The sequence below is a fragment of the Mycteria americana genome, chromosome 6 (assembly GCF_035582795.1).
Source record: "Mycteria americana isolate JAX WOST 10 ecotype Jacksonville Zoo and Gardens chromosome 6, USCA_MyAme_1.0, whole genome shotgun sequence".
Taxonomy (NCBI): Eukaryota; Metazoa; Chordata; class Aves; order Ciconiiformes; family Ciconiidae; genus Mycteria; species Mycteria americana.
This window is the reverse complement of record NC_134370.1, coordinates 15,421,776-15,439,545: the sequence shown is the minus strand read 5'-3', so window position 1 is coordinate 15,439,545 and position 17,770 is coordinate 15,421,776. Positions and strand designations below refer to the sequence as shown.

The 17,770-nt window shown below is 61.5% G+C and overlaps 3 protein-coding genes across 5 annotated transcripts; 2 read left to right on the top strand and 1 right to left on the bottom strand.

Moving 5' to 3' along the window:
• Positions 1-747: 747 nt before the first annotated feature.
• CYP17A1 (cytochrome P450 family 17 subfamily A member 1) lies at positions 748-4,466 on the bottom strand. The gene is made up of 8 exons (XM_075504064.1): positions 4,155-4,466; positions 3,496-3,634; positions 2,706-2,935; positions 2,391-2,477; positions 2,073-2,282; positions 1,656-1,825; positions 1,470-1,573; positions 748-1,233 (listed from the first exon to the last, which is right to left on the bottom strand). Exons 1-8 carry the CDS (start codon positions 4,464-4,466, stop codon positions 965-967), a joined length of 1,521 nt encoding a protein of 506 aa, XP_075360179.1. The 3' UTR covers positions 748-964.
• A 764-nt stretch (positions 4,467-5,230) lies between these two features.
• Positions 5,231-9,182, top strand: BORCS7 (BLOC-1 related complex subunit 7). 2 transcript variants are annotated; one of them, XM_075504636.1, is made up of 5 exons: positions 5,238-5,403; positions 6,092-6,154; positions 6,597-6,640; positions 7,077-7,097; positions 7,563-9,182. In XM_075504636.1, the coding sequence occupies exons 1-5, from the start codon at positions 5,263-5,265 to the stop codon at positions 7,612-7,614; spliced, it is 321 nt and encodes a 106-aa protein (XP_075360751.1). In that variant the 5' UTR covers positions 5,238-5,262; the 3' UTR covers positions 7,615-9,182. The 2 variants fall into 2 exon arrangements, with proteins under 2 accessions (XP_075360752.1, XP_075360751.1); XM_075504637.1 differs by lacking the exon at positions 6,092-6,154 and having other exon boundaries at positions 5,231-5,403.
• A 453-nt stretch (positions 9,183-9,635) lies between these two features.
• Positions 9,636-13,937, top strand: AS3MT (arsenite methyltransferase). Of its 2 annotated transcripts, none has more exons than XM_075504634.1 (11): positions 9,636-9,673; positions 10,001-10,041; positions 10,538-10,665; positions 10,772-10,922; positions 10,995-11,131; positions 11,434-11,503; positions 11,743-11,824; positions 11,910-12,041; positions 12,164-12,306; positions 12,722-12,856; positions 13,746-13,937. In XM_075504634.1, coding segments are annotated over exons 1-11 (1,119 nt in total). In that variant the 5' UTR covers positions 9,636-9,672; the 3' UTR covers positions 13,845-13,937. The 2 variants fall into 2 exon arrangements, with proteins under 2 accessions (XP_075360749.1, XP_075360750.1); XM_075504635.1 differs by having other exon boundaries at positions 12,722-12,860.
• Positions 13,938-17,770: the final 3,833 nt, after the last annotated feature.

Below are 17,770 nucleotides of genomic sequence, written 5' to 3'. Positions count from 1 at the left end.
CACGGCGGCTCGCACACAGGATGGGGTCGGACAGCCCTGCGGTGCTACAGGGCGCTCATGTCCCATCTGGAAGGGGCTGCGTGTGTGCACGTGTACATGTACGCGTGTGTGCGTATAAGCACATATGTGCACGCATATGTGTGTGTGTCAGCAGGCATAAATGCATCCCTGTGCTTTTGTGTGCATACACACGCTTGTAAGTACACGCACGTGCAGGCACCTGTGTGCATACGCCTGCATGTGCCAGCAGCAGCGTGTGCGCCTGCGTACCATGGGAGAGGAAGCCGCGTAGGAGCTAAAACTGCAGGAACCTCCAAGCTGTTTCCTTCTTTTTCCCCACAAGGAGTGGGCAGAAGTCCCACCGGCGGGGGCACGCTGTCCTGGGACGAGGCAGGGGAAGGCAGGGCTGGGGGAGCTCTCCCTGCCCCAGGGCGGGCTCAGCTCCCAGCCCGTGTCGCGTTCGCTCTCCCTGCTCCCAGCGGGGAAACTGAGGCAGGGGCCAGCCAAGGTCATCCCCCTGGGGTCACAACCACCGGGCACAGCCTGGGCATCCCTAACCCCCAAACTGCCCACTGGTCACTTTTCCCCCCTTACCTGGCTGGGGTAGGCCCTTCATCCCCACCAGCTGTGGGTGGCTGGTCTCCATGGCTCATGGTTGCCTCTGGACAGGCCCCCCACCCCACATCCCTGGAGGGGTGAAGGGCTGTTCGTGTTAGCAGCCCCGTAGAGGGGCTAGGGCCTCCCAGCTCAGCCCAGTGCTCACACAAAGTTGTGGGGCTCACCATACATCTCAAGCACCCTTCCAGCTCCCCCTGCCCTCCATCCCAAAAAATAGCCAGAGCCATGCTGCGTTGGGAACAGCTTTGTCCAGACAACCCCGCATCCACGGAGCAGGCAGGGCATAGCCTCTATGGTCCCATCCCATCCCACCCCACCGCTGCCCAGGATCCAGGGCTCGTCCCCATCATGAGGGCACTCGCCAGGCATCCCGCAGCCTGGCCTTCACCCGAAACTTCTGCACCTGCAGCACCACACCGAACTTGCCCTCCAGCGAGGGCAGGGGCTGGTCCTGGGGGCACTCGAGCGTGAACCTCTGCAGCACCCAGGCCAGGAAGAGGAAGAGCTCCATCTTGGCCAGGACTTCGCCCAGGCAGACGCGGATCCCGGCCCCGAAGGGCAGGTAGCTGGGCGAGGGCGAGTGGATGTGCTGGCCCCGCTCATCCAGGAAGCGGCCTGCAAGGGGAAAGAGCACCATCGGCATCGGGAGGGATCGGTCCCTTCTGCCTGAGACCTGCCCGAGTTCATCACACGTGTGTCCCTCCCGTGAGCTGCAAGAGCAGAGACGGCGCGAATGCCCCAGCCGGGGGGGAGCAGGATCCGACCTCCCACCACCAAGCCTTCCCCCAGCTCAGCCTCTCCTGCTGCGCCCACCCCGCCGTCCCCTGCCCCCTGGGGAGCACCCAACCCACCGGGGTTGAACTCCTCGGGCTTGTCCCACTCCTTCTCGTCGTGGTGCACGGACCAGAGGTTGATGACGACCCTGGCGCCCTTGGGGATGGCGTATTCCCCGATGCTGCAAGACGAACGCAGAGTGAGACGGTCGCTGCTTCCCGTGGTCTCTGCCCGCGTCCCGGCTGCGCCCCGCGGGGTCTCACCTGGTGTCGGCAAGGGACACGTGCGGGATGAGCAGAGGGGACACGGGCCGGATGCGTAGCACTTCGCTGATGGTGGCCTCCAGGTAGGGCAGCAGTGGGCGGTCGCTGAGGTGAGGGTGACGCGCCAGGCCGATTTTCTGGTCCATCTCCTCCTGGATCTTCCTCTGGACCTGGGAGGGGAGCAAGGGCTGGGGTGGGAGCCCGGGGAGGGTGCACGGGGGCTCCCCGTGGCAGTGGGGTACATCCGGCATCACCAGCATGTCCTGGCAGGTTGTGCAGGGCAGAAGCAAAATGCCCACGGCCTGACCCTGCTTATTCGCAAAGCCTGACATCTCTCGGCACCTGCCTTCCCCACAGCCCCCCACGATGTCCCTGGGGAGGGAGCCTAGGCCTGCCGCCACGGGGCGCGGACCCTACCTCGGGGTAGTGGAGCAGGTAGAGCACAGCCCATTTGAGCACAGTCGTGGTGGTCTCCACACCGGCCCCGAAGATGTCCCCCACCGTCATGAGGAGGTGGTCGTCAGTCAGCTCCAGCCCTGGTGCCGGGGGGCTGCTGTTCTCGGCACTGAGCCTCACTTGCAGGAGGGCATCCATGAGGTCCCTCACGGCGTCCCCGCAGAAGGCTTCCTGCCAGGGGACACGCGTGAGCCAGGCTGTCCTGGGCACAGTCCCCTCCATCCCAGCTCCAGCACCCCACAGCTCCCGAGCACCTCCCTGTCCTGGCCCCGGTGGCACCTTGTGTTCAGTGAACTTCTGCTGGAGCAGCTGGTCCCGGACCTTGAGGCATCTCTTCAGCAGGGCCAGGTCCTTGTTGGGGAAGATCTGGGGGAGAAAAGCCCCATTACAGCAAGGGGCTCCAGCTCGGCCCAGCCTCTGCAGGCCCCCAGGCAATCGCTCCGTGCCCACTAAGATGCTGGCTCTTGTGGGACACCGGGGCAGGGACCCTCCTAACCCCGGGGGGCTCAGGTAGCCCCCTCCTTCAGGACACATCCCAGCTCCTTCCTCTCGTCCAAGGTGAGAGGAACAGGCAGTCCCCGTGTCCCTGCTCACCTGGAGCCAGGGGAAGATGTCCACCAAGCTCTCCTTGGCCACGGTGTCCACGATACCCTGGCTGTACTCCAGCATGGCCTCGAACTCGGGGTCCCCGCGCCGGTACGAGGAGTTGAAGCAGAGGGAGCAGACCACATTGGTGACGGCCCGTGTGAGCTCGGGGGCCACGTCCAGGGCCGTATCCTGCGCAGCGCTGAGCGTCTCGCACAGGGAGGCAGCCTCCCGGCAGACTGGGGCGGAGGGGAAAGGCGGGTGAGGGGGTGATGGTGAAGCCGGAGGGGTGGAGGGGGCAGCTGGGCGCTGGAAGGAGGGGTCCCCCACTCATTCAGGGTGTGCAGCCTGCAGAGAGCACCCCCCAGCCAGGGCTGAGCCCCGAGGGGCCAGACTGGGCAAAAGGGACGATGCTGGGTGCTGGGGAGGAGCAGAGAGGATGGAGACGCACAGGGAAGTCTCCGTGTGCGGCTTGTTGCTCCTCCTGGGTGGAGTGGGGAGCCCGTGGGGCTGGGAGCTGGCTCCATGCCTCAGTTTCCCCAGCTGTGAGCAAGGGGAGGCAAAGCTCAGGGCAGAAAATGCACGGGGAGACGTGTCGGTACAGTACTGGGGATGGAGAGAGGGACCAAGCCCCTGCTGGGCAAACTGGGGGGGTGCTGGGGGGTTTGGGCTGAGCCGATGAGTCTCCTCTTGGTTCCCAGGGGATCAGGGCACAGAGAAAGGAGAAGTCCAGCCCAGATCAAGAGTAGGAGGGAGGTAGAGCCAGGAGGGAGCCCGGGGTCCGGCGGGGGACACTTACTGATCCTCTCGAGGGCGAGCGAGCCCTCCCCGAACATGGAGAGGGCGGTGTGCACCAGCTTGCGCTGGAACTTCCAGAGGGGACCGTAGCTGGCGAATGCGATGTCCTTGCCCCCCCGGGACAGCAGGTCCGTGGTCACCTGTGGGACAGGCAGCCCCGGGGTCACCCCGCTGCAGGGCAGCCCTGCGGGGGCTGTGTGTTGGAGAGGGGCGATGCTGGGGGGTGGATGGCCGTCTCATCCCAGGGATGATCCGGGGGGCCTGGTGGTTAGCACTGGCAGGCAAAGCCCAGGCCGTGAGCTTTGCTTTTCCCCCCCTGAGGACCAAGGGAGAGGTTTGGGGACAGATGCCAGGGTTAGGGGCTGGAGTGCCCGGGAAACTTAGGGGGTACAGGGAGCCTGGTGGTACCTGACCCCACGTCCCCAAGCCCCGAGATGCAGCCAGCCCCGGGGAAGAACGGGCACCCTCGGGACGGAGGATGCGCAGGATTCGCCCTGGGGGACAGCGCAGAGAGGGGCTGCCCCTGCCGTTGCTTTGCTGCAGGCAGGATGGGGAGAGGACACGGACCCTGCCGGGTGCCAGCGCCTTTCTTGGGAGCATCCCCCGCCTCACCCCATGCCGCAGTGGGAGGGGGTCCCCCGAAACCTGCTGCCGACTCACGGTGCGGGGCCGTCCAGCAAAAGCCTTCCCTTTCTTCAGCAGCACCTCCCTGGCGTGCCGGTAGCTGTTGACCACCACCACGTAGTGGGAGCCCATCCAGAGGGCGTAGAGGCTGCCGTAGCGGCCCTGCAGGTGCCAGAGCCGCAGGTGGAGCTGGGGGTGCCCGGCCAGCTGCAGCAGGCTCCCCACCAGCGGCAGGGCCGGCAGGCTCCGCAGGCGCCCGGAGCCCGTCCCCGGGGCGGCTCGCCGGCGCGCCAGCTCCCAGGCGCAGAGCAGGGCCAGGGCCAGCAGCAGAATGCCCAGCAGCAGCATGGCGGGCGGCTGCGGGGATGCGGCAGCAGAGGGGGCCTTTATACCGGCTGCGGGGTCATTGCCTTGACCCCAAGGAGGGCTCGCCTCCTTATCGGGGGATGGGGAGGGGGGGAATGGGGTGCTGGGCCCGCGGCCAGCTCTGCAGCTGGGCACCCGGCGGGAGGCAAGGGCAGCGGGGCCATGGCCGCACGGGGTGGCCGTGGGGGAGCCGCATTCAGCGGGCTGCGGGCCAGGGGACACCGAGGGCTGGATCCATCCTTGGGCTCTGTCCCTGAGGCCCTGTGGCAGGTGAAGGATGCGGGGGCAGCTGAGCCCTCAGGGTCTCCCCTGGGTGCCGTGAGCGCAGCTGGGGACTGGTGGGGCATTGGGGTCTGTCCCCAGCCTGGGAGCCCCTTGACTGCCCAGGAGGGGATGGGCAGCACAGGGCTGGGGGCACTGGGCAAGCACTGGGGAGTGCTGAGAAGCCTTGGTCACTGCTGCTCAGTGCTGGGCAAGCACTGGTCAGCCCTGGCCAGTGCTGGTCAGCCCCGGGCAGCCCTGGGTAGTGCTGGTCAGCACTGGGCAGCCCCGGGCAGCCTTGGGGTGCCCGTGCCCGGGGTGATGTCCGGGTTGAGGTGTGCTGGGGGAGGCCGTGGGGGGGACAAGAGCCCCGAGGGGGCCGGTCCTGGGCAGAGGCGGCCCCTCCGCGGAGGTACCCCCTCCCGCCCGCGGGCCCTGCGCCTTCTCGACTCTTCTGGCCCCCGGCACTCTCCGTAGCGGCACCCGTCGGGGCGAGGCGGGGCGCGGGCAGGGTAAGATGGCGGCGGGGGGCGCGGCGGACGCCCAGGCGCGCTTCGGCCACTCGGTGAAGGGGCTCCTGACCGAGAAGGTGACGAGCTGCGGCACCGACGTGATCGCCCTCACCAAGCAGGTGCTGAAGGGCTCCCGCAGCGCCGAGGTGAGCGGCGGGCGCCGCCGGACGGCCGACTACAGGACCCGGCATGCAGCGCGGCCGCGAGGCCTGCGGGGAGGAGCCGGGGAGGGCGGGCGATCTGGCCCGGCCCGGCCCGGCCGCCCCCCAGGGCAGTGCTTGGCGGGGGCGTCGTCCGGGCGGGGCGGCGTGGCCGGGGAGCTGCGGCCCGGCCGGGTCCCGCCGGCTGCTGAGCCGGGGCGCCGGGGGCGGGCGGGCGGGCGGCCCGCGGCGTGCTGGGAGCTGTAGTCTGTGGCGGGCGCGGTGCATGCTGGGAGCTGTAGTCCGGGCGAGGCACCCCTGGGGCGGGGAACGGGGACAGCGGGGCCCGGGCTGCGGGCATGGCTGGTCACCGCCCTGGGGCTCTTGGGCCTCGAGTGCCAGCACCCGGGCTCCGGGTGCGCCCTGGCAGCGCCGGGGAGGCGGTGGGCGGCGGGGGGCTGCCTTTATGCCATGACATCCCCCCAGAGTGCCAGACTGGAGCGATGCCTCAGGCTCTCCCTGAGCCCGCGTGGGGTGGGCTCAGCACCGCGATGCTCCCTGCCAGCCTCGCACTGTGTCACCCGGGCCCCCGGGGTGTCAGCCTGGTGTGCAGGTCTGCTGAGCGGCCATCACGAGCGTCTCGGGAAACGCAGAGCTGCTGCCTCTCAGCCTGGTCTGTGCATTTGTCTTTTAGCTCCTGGGTCAAGCTGCTAGAAACATGGTGATGCAAGAAGATGCCATCCTGCACTCAGAAGATGTAAGCTGTGTTTATCTGCTAGAGCAATAGCGTTTCTAGTGGGCAGGAGGAGAGGAGGGTTATAAGAATGGGGATGCAGCCATGTTACTGGAGCCCTGAAATGAAATACATGAGTTCAGGCAGAGTAATCTACTGCTTCTTCAGACCCACGTGTGCTGCTGGCCTCCAGCATCCTGCAGCAAAAGCCAGCCCTTAGGCTCTGCCATCTCTACCAGAAAGCACCGTAGGTTGAAGCAAAGTATTTAGTGTCTGTGCCTCTTGCTGGGAAAGAAGAGGGGAGCGTGCCACCGCTGACAGATACCGGTGAGGGTGTTTCGGAGGCAGTGCAGTGGTACAGTGATGGCCGTGCTGGAGGAACTCCCCAGGGCATTGGGACAGCTTGCCCTGTGATTCTGCTGAACTGCTCCCATCAGGCATTCATTCTTTGTCTTGTTCTCCACAGAGTTTAAGGAAAATGGCGATAATAACCACTCATCTACAGTACCAGTAAGTAGGGGACACCACGTTCTCTGTGGGGAGCCAAGTGGATCCCTTGATCCCTTTCCCTTCTTCTGAAAGACCTTGCATGGAGCCCACTCAGACCAATCCCTCTTGCCTGGCTCCTCAAAGATGGGCAGACCCTGGAGCTGGGATCTTTCAGCCCTCTCCAGCTCCACTGGTATGGCACAGGCTGTTTTGGGGTGGGAGCTGAGATTTTTGCCTCCTGTTTGCCATGCACCACATTTCCTGTAAGCGTATGATGCATCTGGGGCTAAGGGGGAGAAGCTCGTGCCACTGTTGTCCTCTCAGGATGTAATCCAGAAACACACCAGGGTTTTGGCCTCCTGAGCCCTTGATCAAGTCCCTTTTCTTCAACATAACATGAACCCTGATGCTGAGATTTTGTTTTTCTGATGCTCTTTTTCTCTCCTTTTTCATCTAGGCAGGAAGCAATTCAGAAGAAGTGAGTACCCAGCTGAAGGCATGCCAGGAGGACCTGGAGGGCTGTGGGGGTTGATGGAAAGAGAAAAGTGATGGAGTAGGGGGCAGGAAACAGAGCTAAAAGGTTTTTGTAGCTGCCTTTGAAGCAGATGCTGGCCCAGTGGGATAGTGTTTCAGTACTGTGAAGAGATGAGAATTTGGGTGAAGGGTTGATTTATACCAAAACTTCCATTTGTTTCCTTAACGTGAGAGAGCTCATGACATAATTTGTGATAGGAGATGAGGGTGGAGTAGAGCAGAGCTGTCTGCTTATGGGTGCACAAAATGAGGTTTGCCTTGTGGGGACGTAGAGGTGGGTTGGGGAACCCCAGGGTTTATCTCTTCTGTAGTGTCGGTGCTAGAGCTATTCTGGTCCCTTGGGCGCAGGCAGCACAGCGCAGTCTGGGGAGAAGATCTCACTGTGAACCTCTTCTTGCTTGGTCCCCAGCGTTGAGCAGTCGTCAAACCTACAGGACCAGCTGAATCACTTGCTGAAATGAAGCGTAGCCAAAGGCATGAGGACATCTCCACTGGCCCTGAGGGCAACCAAGCATCCTTTCCCCTCCAGACCCTGGGATTCAGACCTAAGTCTGGATGGTGCTGGATGTCAGCTGGAATATGTGCGGAGTTCGTGTTTCTGAGCACGTAGGCCCCTCTCACGTGCCCCCATCTACGTCTCTGCTCCAGAACGCTCGCCTGCTTACCTGCACCTAACTGAAACAAGCTTACCTGAAACTTTACTCCCCCCAACAATTCCTGTGCCTGCTTACTTCCCATGTAGCGTGAGGTGCTCAGCCCGCACCAGCACTGCAGGCACCCGTGCAGAGTCATTCAGCTAATGATCACTGGCCATGTGCTTGAGATGGTTTGCCAGCCCAGCACATGGCATGTGATACTCCTTCTGGCCAAAGTCATGCCTCTCATGGCCACAGGATGACTTCCCTTCCCGTCTCTAACCTCTGCTCAGTTAGGAGCTGTCTCCTGTGAAATGATGGAAGAGTGCTGGTCGTGCCTGCGTGGGACCAGCAGTCATAGAGCCAGGGGTTTCGTACAAAGTTGTGTCCACTCCCCCCCAGTCCCGCAAGAAATGCATAAAATAGAGCTGTGGGTTTTAAATACAGGTGCCTGCAGTTTGACGCTGTCTGTATTTAGATGCAGAGATGTCACAGAGTGTAATTTATTTAGGGTGTGTTAATCAGTGGGAGCTGTAAGTGCCTGGGTGGGTGAGAGAGGTGCTTCAGCACGGACTGAGGTGCCGGTCCCAGGCCAGCATTTCTGAAAGCGGGAATCGGCACTCACCTCTGTCACTGGTCCAGCTGGACATGGTTTGGCCAGCATCCTGCTTGGAGGTTATCTTATTTTCCACTCTGCCAGAGCGTGGAACGTCATCCCCTTGCCAGCCCATCTGCACTGCCTTCAGCCTTTGACTGCATTCCTCTTCCTGGGCTGCTGCTCCAGCTCTTGGTGAAGCAGCCTTGGCTGTGGTGTGTGTTTGTATCTCATTGGGAAGGCATCCAAAGGCCTGGCCGGGAAGCAGGCAGGAGACAATCATGAGCTGGTGTGCTCAGTTGTGCACCGCTCTGTGTTGGAGGGCTAGTGACCGGGCTCCTGTGCACTTCCCAGAGAGCTAAGATTGCACCAGGGCTATAAATATTGTGTCTTGTTTTTGGTAAGTCACTTATCTGGAGCACTTGGAGTGCACGGGAAGCACTTGTTTGCCCGAGTGTGCTTTTCATCAGCTGATATGACAAGGCAAGCTGAGAGCGGGCATCGGCCTGCCACGTTCCTGTTGGAGTTGTGCTGCAGGGGTTTGGCAGAGCCTTCTCCTGGGCTGGATTTCACCATCCCCTCCAGTGCCACTGCCTGTTTGGGCTTTACCTGGTGGCACCCCATCTCCTGCATCCCCATGAGGGTGCCATCCTTGGCCCAGGGGCCATGGAGGGATATCTGTGCCTTGGGGGTATTCCAGTCCCTGGGCTTGCAGCCGCCCTTGGGGAAGGAGTTTTTTTCCTGAGCTGCTGGAGAAGATGTGACTCATTTGCTGGGAATAAAAGCTGCCCTAAAACTGCAGCAGAGTCTGTGCTGGGGGGAGCCCGTTTGGGATGGTGGGTCCCTGCCCATCATGCTTCAGCTCTGGGGGCTTCTTTGCAGACACAGTGTGTCTTTGCTGCAGGTGGCTCGTCCCCTCTGCCAGGTCCTGCCCTCTGCAGGGGCCGGAGCAGCCCTGGGGCGTTAAACTCGGGGCTCCCTGCGTTTGGGGTGAGCAGGGACGGGGCTGCGCCATGGGGGTGCAGAGCTGATGGGGGGGGAGGCAGCAGGGCGGGTCTTTGGGGGTGTCTGTGGGCTGCGGGTGATGGCAGCGTCACCCCCAGGGGAGCGGGGCCGGCTCCCCCTGCTGTGCCTGGGGCCCTGCGGGAGGCTGCGGGGCCGGGTGCCCGGGGCCTGGGCCAGGCGGGAGCGGTGCCGGGGCAGGCGGCAGGCCCGGGGCGGTGCAGGGGGCCGGGGCGGAGCGTGGCCCGGGCAGGGCAGAGTCTGGCCGAAGCGCGGCGGCTGGAGGCAGTACGGCAGGCCGGGGCCTCGGCTGGGGGTGCTGGGGGGCACCCCCTGGGGCCAAGGGCTCTCTGTGAAGCGGGGGAGTTCTGGGGGGCTCGTCTCTCCCGGGCAGCTGGGACTGGGGTTTTGGTGGGGGGACGACGTTGTGAAGCTCCCCCAGGAGGTGCCTGCTAGGCTGCAAGTCTGGGGGTCTCCCTGGGGACTGCCGGGGGGGGGGGGGGGCGGAGGCAAAAAGTGCTCTCATCAGGGAAGGAGGGGGGTCAGGGCCTTCGGGGGGCCCGGCGCAGTGCCTATGGCTGTGGTGGCAGGTGCTACCCCACGTTCCCCTTGCAGTGGCAGCCCCCCGCGGAGAGCAGACCCACCGGGAGGTGCAGGTGAGGGGCGCGGGTGGGAGCTGGCGGGGGTCGGGGTGGGTGGGCAGGGGGCCGAGCCCAGGCCGCACCGGGATGCCTGCGGCGGTCAGAGGACAAAGCTCGTTTCGGGGCCCAGATAAAAACGCTCGGTGCAGTCGGCTGCTTCGCTCCCGTTTCCCGCAGGGATGGAGGGGCTGAGCAACCCCGCGTTCCCCTGCGCTCGTTCCCCGTGCCCCTCTCGGCCAGGGAAGCAGCAGCTGCAGCCTGCAAAGTTACTGCAAATGGGAATTAAATACCCTAGTGTGCAAACACGTCTGTGCGTGCAAGCAAGGGCAGCTGGGGAGGATGGGGGCAAAGGGATGCTTGATGTTAGCCTAATTTTTAGGTGGGTGCAAATGAGAGCACCAGTGCCGGAGGACACCGGGGGTGCGTACAAGCTGAGTGCAGGCATGGTGTGTGGAGAGCTCCTGGGGCGCAGCTTGTCATAGTTTGGTGGCCTCTGTCTTTCCCGTCTCAGGATTACTACGGCAAAGAGCTGCAGAAGTCAGAGGACCTGAAAACCAACGCTTGTGTCACCTTGGCCAGGCCCCTTCCCAAGTCGGTGAGAGAGGCTCTGGAGCGTGTCCACGAGGAGGTGCTGGCCAGGTAAACCCCAGGGTCTCCCCTCTGCTGCTGCATCCCTGTGGGCTGCAGCCCCCAGACCCCCATGCCACAGGGGCACCTCTGCCCGGCTCATCTCGGCATCGTGCAGGTACTATGGCTGCGGTCTGGTGATCCCCGAGTGCCTGGCATTGTGCCGGATCCTGGACCTGGGCAGCGGCAGCGGCAGAGACTGCTACCTGCTGAGCCAGCTGGTTGGGGAGCAGGGCCATGTCACCGGGATAGACATGACTGAGGGCCAGGTACAGTGCAGAGCCAGGGCTTCCCCTCATCCTCCCAGTATCCCCCCACTGTCATTCCCTTCTTCCTCCCAGGTTGAGGTGGCGAAGAAGCACATTGCCTACCACATGGACAAGTTTGGCTACCAAAAGCCGAACGTGGAATTCCTTCAGGGTTACATGGAGAAGTTGGGTGATGCCGGGCTGGCCGATGAGAGCTATGATATTGTCATGTAGGTACCATGCAGGGCACTGCCACCCTCAGTCCTGCTGCCACCAAGGGCTATGGGCTGGAGTTCGGGTCCACATCCCACTGGGTTGCTCACTTCAGGAGCACATGTTAGGAAAGGGAAAATCCCAAGGCAGAATCTAGGCTAGAGCCTGGGAATATAGAAGCTGCCCTTTTCATGGTCGAATCGGCATCTCCAAATCCTGCATGAAACGATGGGACATGCAGCAGCTGGTGGATATGCAGCAGCTGGCGGTGCTGAGCGTGCGAGAGGGTGCAAATGAGCCTTGGTCTCCTTCTCCCCAGCTCCAACTGCGTCATCAACCTTGCCCCTGACAAGAGGGCCGTGCTGCGGGAGGCGTACCGCGTGCTGAAGGTAACGCCAGGGCCGGCACCCATGGCAGGAGCAGAGCGGGGTTGGGGTGGCCCTGCTGTTGGGGTGCCACTGGGATGCAGCAAATGGGATCCAGCAAGGTAGGGATGCGGAGTGGGGCCAGGGGAGGGCATCTCTGCAGAGGGTCTTGAGCAGGGTAGCGTTGGGGGGTGCCCAGTTCTCCCTGCCCCTTTTGTTCCATTGCTTCTCGGGGTCTCCCTTCACCCCTCACTGCCTTCCAGCCCGGGGGAGAGATGTACTTCAGCGATGTCTACGCCAGCCAGCGCCTGAGCGAGGCCGTCCGGAAGCACAGGGTGCTGTGGGGTGCGTAGAGCTCTGGGATGGGAGTGGGTGGTATGGGGGGACCGGACCTTTGTCTCCATCACTTGTGTCTGCGGTTTCGTGCCAGGGGAGTGCCTGGCGGGAGCCCTGTACTGGAGAGACCTGTACAGCATTGCTGAGGAGGTGGGGTTCAGCACCCCATGCCTGGTCACCGCCAGCCCCATCACCATTGGCGACAAGGAGCTGGAGGGCATCATCGGTGAGGGTCTGACCAGGGAGTGTTGGGTCCAAGCAGCCATGGGGAGATGTGCTGGGATCCTGGGTTCTGCCGGTTCCCAGCCCAGGCACTTGGTGCCCAAACCACCAAGCTCTCCCTTGCAGGTGACTGCCGCTTCGTCTCTGCAACTTTCCGCCTGTTCAAGGTGCCAGGTAGCAGCCGGGCTGGGCCAGGACAGGTCATCTACAACGGTGGGATCGTGGGGCATGAGCAAGAGCTGGTGTTTGACGCCAACTTCACCTTCAAGGTGCGGGGTGGGGCTCCCCAGGATGCTAGGCAGTCCTGGTCTGTAGGGCTGGGGATGAGGCAGAGCTGATGAAGCAGTGCTGCTCAGCAGCGTCCTCTGTGATTCTGGGGGTAAGCTTTAGTAGAGGGGGTGGTGGGTGGGAGCAGAGGGGCTGTATAAACCAGGGGAGCTGCAAACAGGGACGGGAAAGGGAGTCAGACCCATGCATTGCATTGGAGGGGTGGGAGCAGGACATCTGTGGTGCCTTCACACGGGGGTTTGGAGCCAGCTGCTTGCTTGTTGTGGGTCTTTCTCAAGGTTTTGGGTCAGGCTGTGCCCCTGCTTTTGCCCCCTACCCATCATCTGGCTGCGTGGCTGGGGTCCCCTGAGCCACGTATCCCGGACCCCAGCCCTGTGACCGTCCCTCTGTCCCCAGGAAGGAGAGGTGGTGGATGTGGATGCCGAGATGGCCGCGATCTTGCGGAGCTCTAGGTTTGCGGAGGAGTTCCTGATCCGAGCCGGCGGGGCCAATGCTGATGCACCACAGGGCTGCTGTCGCAAGAGGGCGAAGGCTGGTAGCAGGCAGCTCCACGGCTGGGTTCGAGGATAGGGACATGGGTGTCCTGTGCCATCAGAGTTGCCCTGCGGTATCAGAGGGGCTACGGCATGACACCAAGAGACCTGAGTCCTTCTGGGCAGGAGCCCATGGGGCACCGAGGGTGGTGCTTGGTGCCTGAGTTTGGGCATCTGCACCCCAGCACAGGTTGGAGCCCTCCAAACGGGGGGTCTGCTCTAACCACCAGGCATGAGAGCCCCCTGTCCCCCCAACATGTCCATGGGGGCTGCCGAGGCTGACAGCTGGACCTACTTGATGTCTTCCAAGGGGAGACATCCTTCCTCCAGGAGATGGCTGGGGAGAGCTTGCCCCAGGGAGGTGATGGCCCATCCCCACAGCTCCTTCCTCCCCATCACTCTCCCAGCACCTCCCAGCTGCTGATGTGAGCTTGGCCCTGGCTGCCAGCCCTGACCCTGCAGCACAAAGCACCTCTATCTGCTGGAAGCCTCTGTCCTCCTCCCCTCGGTGGTCCTTCCAGCTTGCAGATAGGCCAGGAGAGGCTGGGAAGCGGGGATCATCAGTACATGAGGGAGATAACGCCCTGCAGCTGCGTGTCCCTGAAACACAACCTTGTACTTGGGGAGGGGGAAATGTTCTTGGGTCCCTGTCCAAGCAGGAGGCATTTCTCAGATAAAAGCAGAGCTGATGTTCCAGAGAAGCTCTTGGCGTCCTCCTCGCAGCAGGAAAAAGCAGCTGGAGTGACCTGGGGGCTGCCCCCACATTAGCTATGGGGGCGTCTGCTTGGGCTGCCCCACTAGCAGGGAGGGAGTGGTGGGGACATGCTGCTTTTCCCTCTTGCTTCCCTCTGGCCTGATCCTGCCCCGGGTTGTTCTCTGCCCTCCAGGAGAAGATCTGCGATCCCTTCCAGCTGTTGGAGCAGCTGGCAGCCCCGGTTCCTGCCTGCCGTCCCGGTGGCACCTGTGATGGCCCAGGGTGCTGCTGAGTGGCAGGCGATGCCCCCGCGCTGGCAGATGCCAGTGGGACAGGAGGATGTGGCCCCAGCAGCGTGTGGCTTCCACCGGAGAGCAAATAAATGGCTGAGCTTGAAGGCTGTGTGCTCACGGACGGGGCCCATGGGGCCCATGGGGTGCTGTGCTTCCCTGTTGGGGGTGGTGGGGCAGGTTGTGCCCGGTTGCAGTGAGGACGGGCAGCTATCCTGTGGGTCCCCTCACTATGGGGCTGGCAATGGCCACATGGCTCGGACACACAGGCTGGGACGGTCTCTGCGGGAAAGGGGTCATGGGTCCCCGCTCGTGGGACGGCAGGTCTGGCATGGGTTTGCTAGCAGCTGTGTGCTGGTGTTGAGCCCACGGAGCAGACAGAGACCTTTGCAGAAGGCAGCTTGGCAGAGCAGGGTGCGAAAGGAGGCCCTGGTGCCACGCAGGCCCTGACCCTGCAGCATGCACCCCTGTGCATGAGCCCGGCTCCAATCTGAGGTCTTTGGGAGCCTGCAGCCCAGATGCAAATGCCTCTGAGAAGCAAAAGACACAGCAATAAGCAGCCCAGTTGCTTTTTTCCTTCTTTTGATCTCCCCATGCTAACCCTCCACATGCAAGGAACCATGAGCATCCAACAGGCAAATTCTATGCAAGCTCCCAGCAGCGGGCTGAGCAGCTCAATAAGGTGGCTGCAAATGGCCATCTCCCCAGGGCAGTGGGCGAGAAGGACCAGGCACCTCCCGGGGCTCAGCCAGGCCTGCTTTTCCATGAAGAACTCAATGTGGCACATGGGGTGCAGAGGGATGTCCACATTATTTGCATTCAGGATGGGGGATGCCCTAAGCGAAGCTCCCCATGCCTTGTCTCGCTTGCAGCCCTACAGACCGTTCCAGGAGACGGGTATTTTCTCTCCCTTCCCTTGTGCATAGCTACTTAAGTTTATATTTTCCCCCGGACTCCATCTAGCGGGAAAGCCCCAAGTCCCCTGCAAGCGTCGCACCTGCAGAGTTTTGCAGGGAAATGCAGCGGTTCTGGAAAGCCAGAAATCCGGCCAGCCGTGTCCTGCAGAGGGTGAGGAGCGAGGAGCGCGGGCTTCGAGGCTGCGGTGGGAGGCGATGGGCTGTGCTCCTGCTGCCCCATGCGAATCCCTCATGTCCCGGCCCGCAGAGGCTGTTTGGGAAAGGCTGGGGGCTGCTGAACAGCAGTGGTGCCTGAGCCCTTGGGTGAGTAGCTGAGCTTAGAAATGAGGGACTGTTTCCACCCCTCCTCACACGCTGATTTTCCAGGAGGGACCCAATTTCCCCTCTCTGCCATTTAAACAGCATCTTGCTGTGGCATGGGGGAAGATAAAGAGCAAAAAAGAAAATATTTGGGTTCAAAAAGAAACATGGGCAGGTGCCAAGGATGCTCTGGAGTAGCAGTAGCAGCGGCTGAGGAGGGTCCAGGTGGTAAGGAGGCATTTCCTGAACATCTGGAATGAAAAGCGTGAGCAGTTAGGTAACGCCTGACTGAAGCACAGACAGGGAATCCAGAAACAGACGTGAAAGGCAGAGATGTTCAATAGCTCTCCTTGTTCTCTGTTGGAAACGAAACTGCAGAATACCCCATCTTGGGTGACATGGCTAGAAAAGGCAGTTTACCATCTGTCTCAAGGGGGACACGAGATGGTTTCTACTCGTAGATGAAGCTTTCAAATACCTGGTAAATGTGGCTCCCAGCAAGAGCTGTACCAGGACAAGGAATGCTCATCGGGCCTCCGGTGTTAACTCCTGACAAAATTTGGACCATTACCAAAAAATGAGGATTGTAAAAATAATTACAAGATTTTGAAGGATTTCCTAAGTGCTCTGGACTGCTTAACCTGCCCTCTGCCATCAGCAAAATAGGGGAGTGATTAATTCACAATTTAGAGATTAAACATATAAATGATGTCCATAAATATGGTTTCCTGGAAAGTTGCCTTGCCACCCCGTCCTTTTGACTTTGGATGAGACTATGAGTCTGGTCTATTGGGTGTACAAAAATTTGTAAGTTCTTGGGTTTAGAGCTATAATATGATTTAAAAAAAAATCCTTGGTGTTATCTGGAGTCAACAGGGCATGCATTAGCTGGCTTCAGGTAGGGCTCCCTGGCAGACCAGCCTCGGGGGCGGCTGTGACCCGGCAGGCAAGAGGAGTCTGAAACTGTATGGAAGGACCTCAGGAAGGACCTGCCACAAACACAACCAAGGTGCTGTTTAATTCCCTGTCCGCCGCATAACCCTCTTCTGCTATTACTTACAAAGACTTTCTCAAAGTCCCCAAACAGCCCATGCCGGGAAGTTTGCGGTAATTAGCTCCTGCTATCAAAGAGAGCCTTCCCAGCGCGAACGGAAGAGCAGATGGGGCAGGGGGTCCTACCTGCAGACCCCTTCATTAAAAAGGCATGAGTCCCTGCTGCGGCCTTTCAGCTTGCCTGGCGAGAGAGGAGCCCACAGCGAGGTCCCCCTTTTGCATGCATACGGAAAAGGCCACAGCTAAATGCCACTGTATTTGCATAGCACTATTTTTTTTCCAAATTCTCAGCATTTGGGGGAGGAAGCAGCTGAGAGGACTTTTCCTTGCATTTGACTTTGATTTTGAGCATTAGAGTAGGGGTCCTCACCAGGATGTGGATGTGGAGGTGTCTGGTCTGCCTGGCTTTGCTTGTGCATGCGTAGCCTTGGGGTTTTCAGCCCCCAAGCAAAGAGGCGGTCCTGCAGCCCCACCCTGCTTGAGGAACCCCAAAACAATCTGTCCAACACCCCGGTCTGGGTGTTTTGGTGATTGTAGACATGGGCCAAATCCCCTTCTCCCAGTGTGATGAAGCTGTGCAGCATCGGTGTCCCCCCTCCGCAGGCAGGGAGGATGCTGCGAGGGCAGGACGATCTGTAAGCTGTGGTGCTCTGATTCACCCCGAAGTGAAAGGGAAGTGATTCCCGAGTCCCTGCTCACTGTGGTTAGCAGGGAGTCGCTGTGGCTCAGGGGCATCTGTCCCCTTCCTGGAGGAGCACACCTGCAGAACTGCTGCAGGATGAGCTGAATGAGGCTTGGGACGAGGAAAAATTTGTGACTGTGGCCCCAGAGCACTGTGCTCTGCTCCCCGCCATATTGGGTTGTCCTGCGCAATCCTCCACTCTTCCATTTTCCAAGCACTTAAATGGAGGGGAGGCTGTTTTACCTCCTCCAAAGGGTCACCCTGAACGCAATTGCGGTCTCAGCCTCCACGAGCCATACTGGATGCTCCCACAGCAGTTCGTCTCTGGCTGGCTGGGATGTTAAACTGCATCCTGCGCTTTGTATTGCTCATGGCTGATGGAGTGATGATGGCTGGGCCGTGGGGCGTTTATTGCCCCCGCTGGGATTGCGGCAGAGCAGCCGAGGCCTCGGAAAGAGCCCGGCTCTCGGGACGGTGGACATAAGCACACGCTTAAATTGCGGGTCTTGTCCTGAATCGGGGCCCGTCAGCCCGAAGCGCATCCACGCAGTAAGGGCGAGCTGAGCAGAGCGAAGCGCCTGGGAAGGCCTTGAACACCCCGGTGGGAGCTCCAAAGCCCCGGCCCCACTCGTGCCAAGTCTCGTCGTGAGGTTTGTCTAATTTGACGAGGCTGGAGGTGTCCAGGGTGGCTGAGCAAAAGGCGGAGATGAGAGAGAGGAGCGCGGCTCGCCCGTATTTAGTATTTAATGTTTAATATTTAATGTTGAATTTCGCTGGCAGGAACGACAAAGCCAAGGAAATGCCGGGGCGCGGGGCGGGGTGCCCGGCGGGGCGGAGGGTGCCCGGGGGCCAGAGCGCGGCGGGTGAATCTTTAATCGTTGCACTGTACCGCACCGATGGCGGCTCGGGCAGAGCGGGGAGCGGGCACGGCCGGACGGTGCCGGGAGAGCCGCCGCCCCCGGCCGCCAGCAGCCCC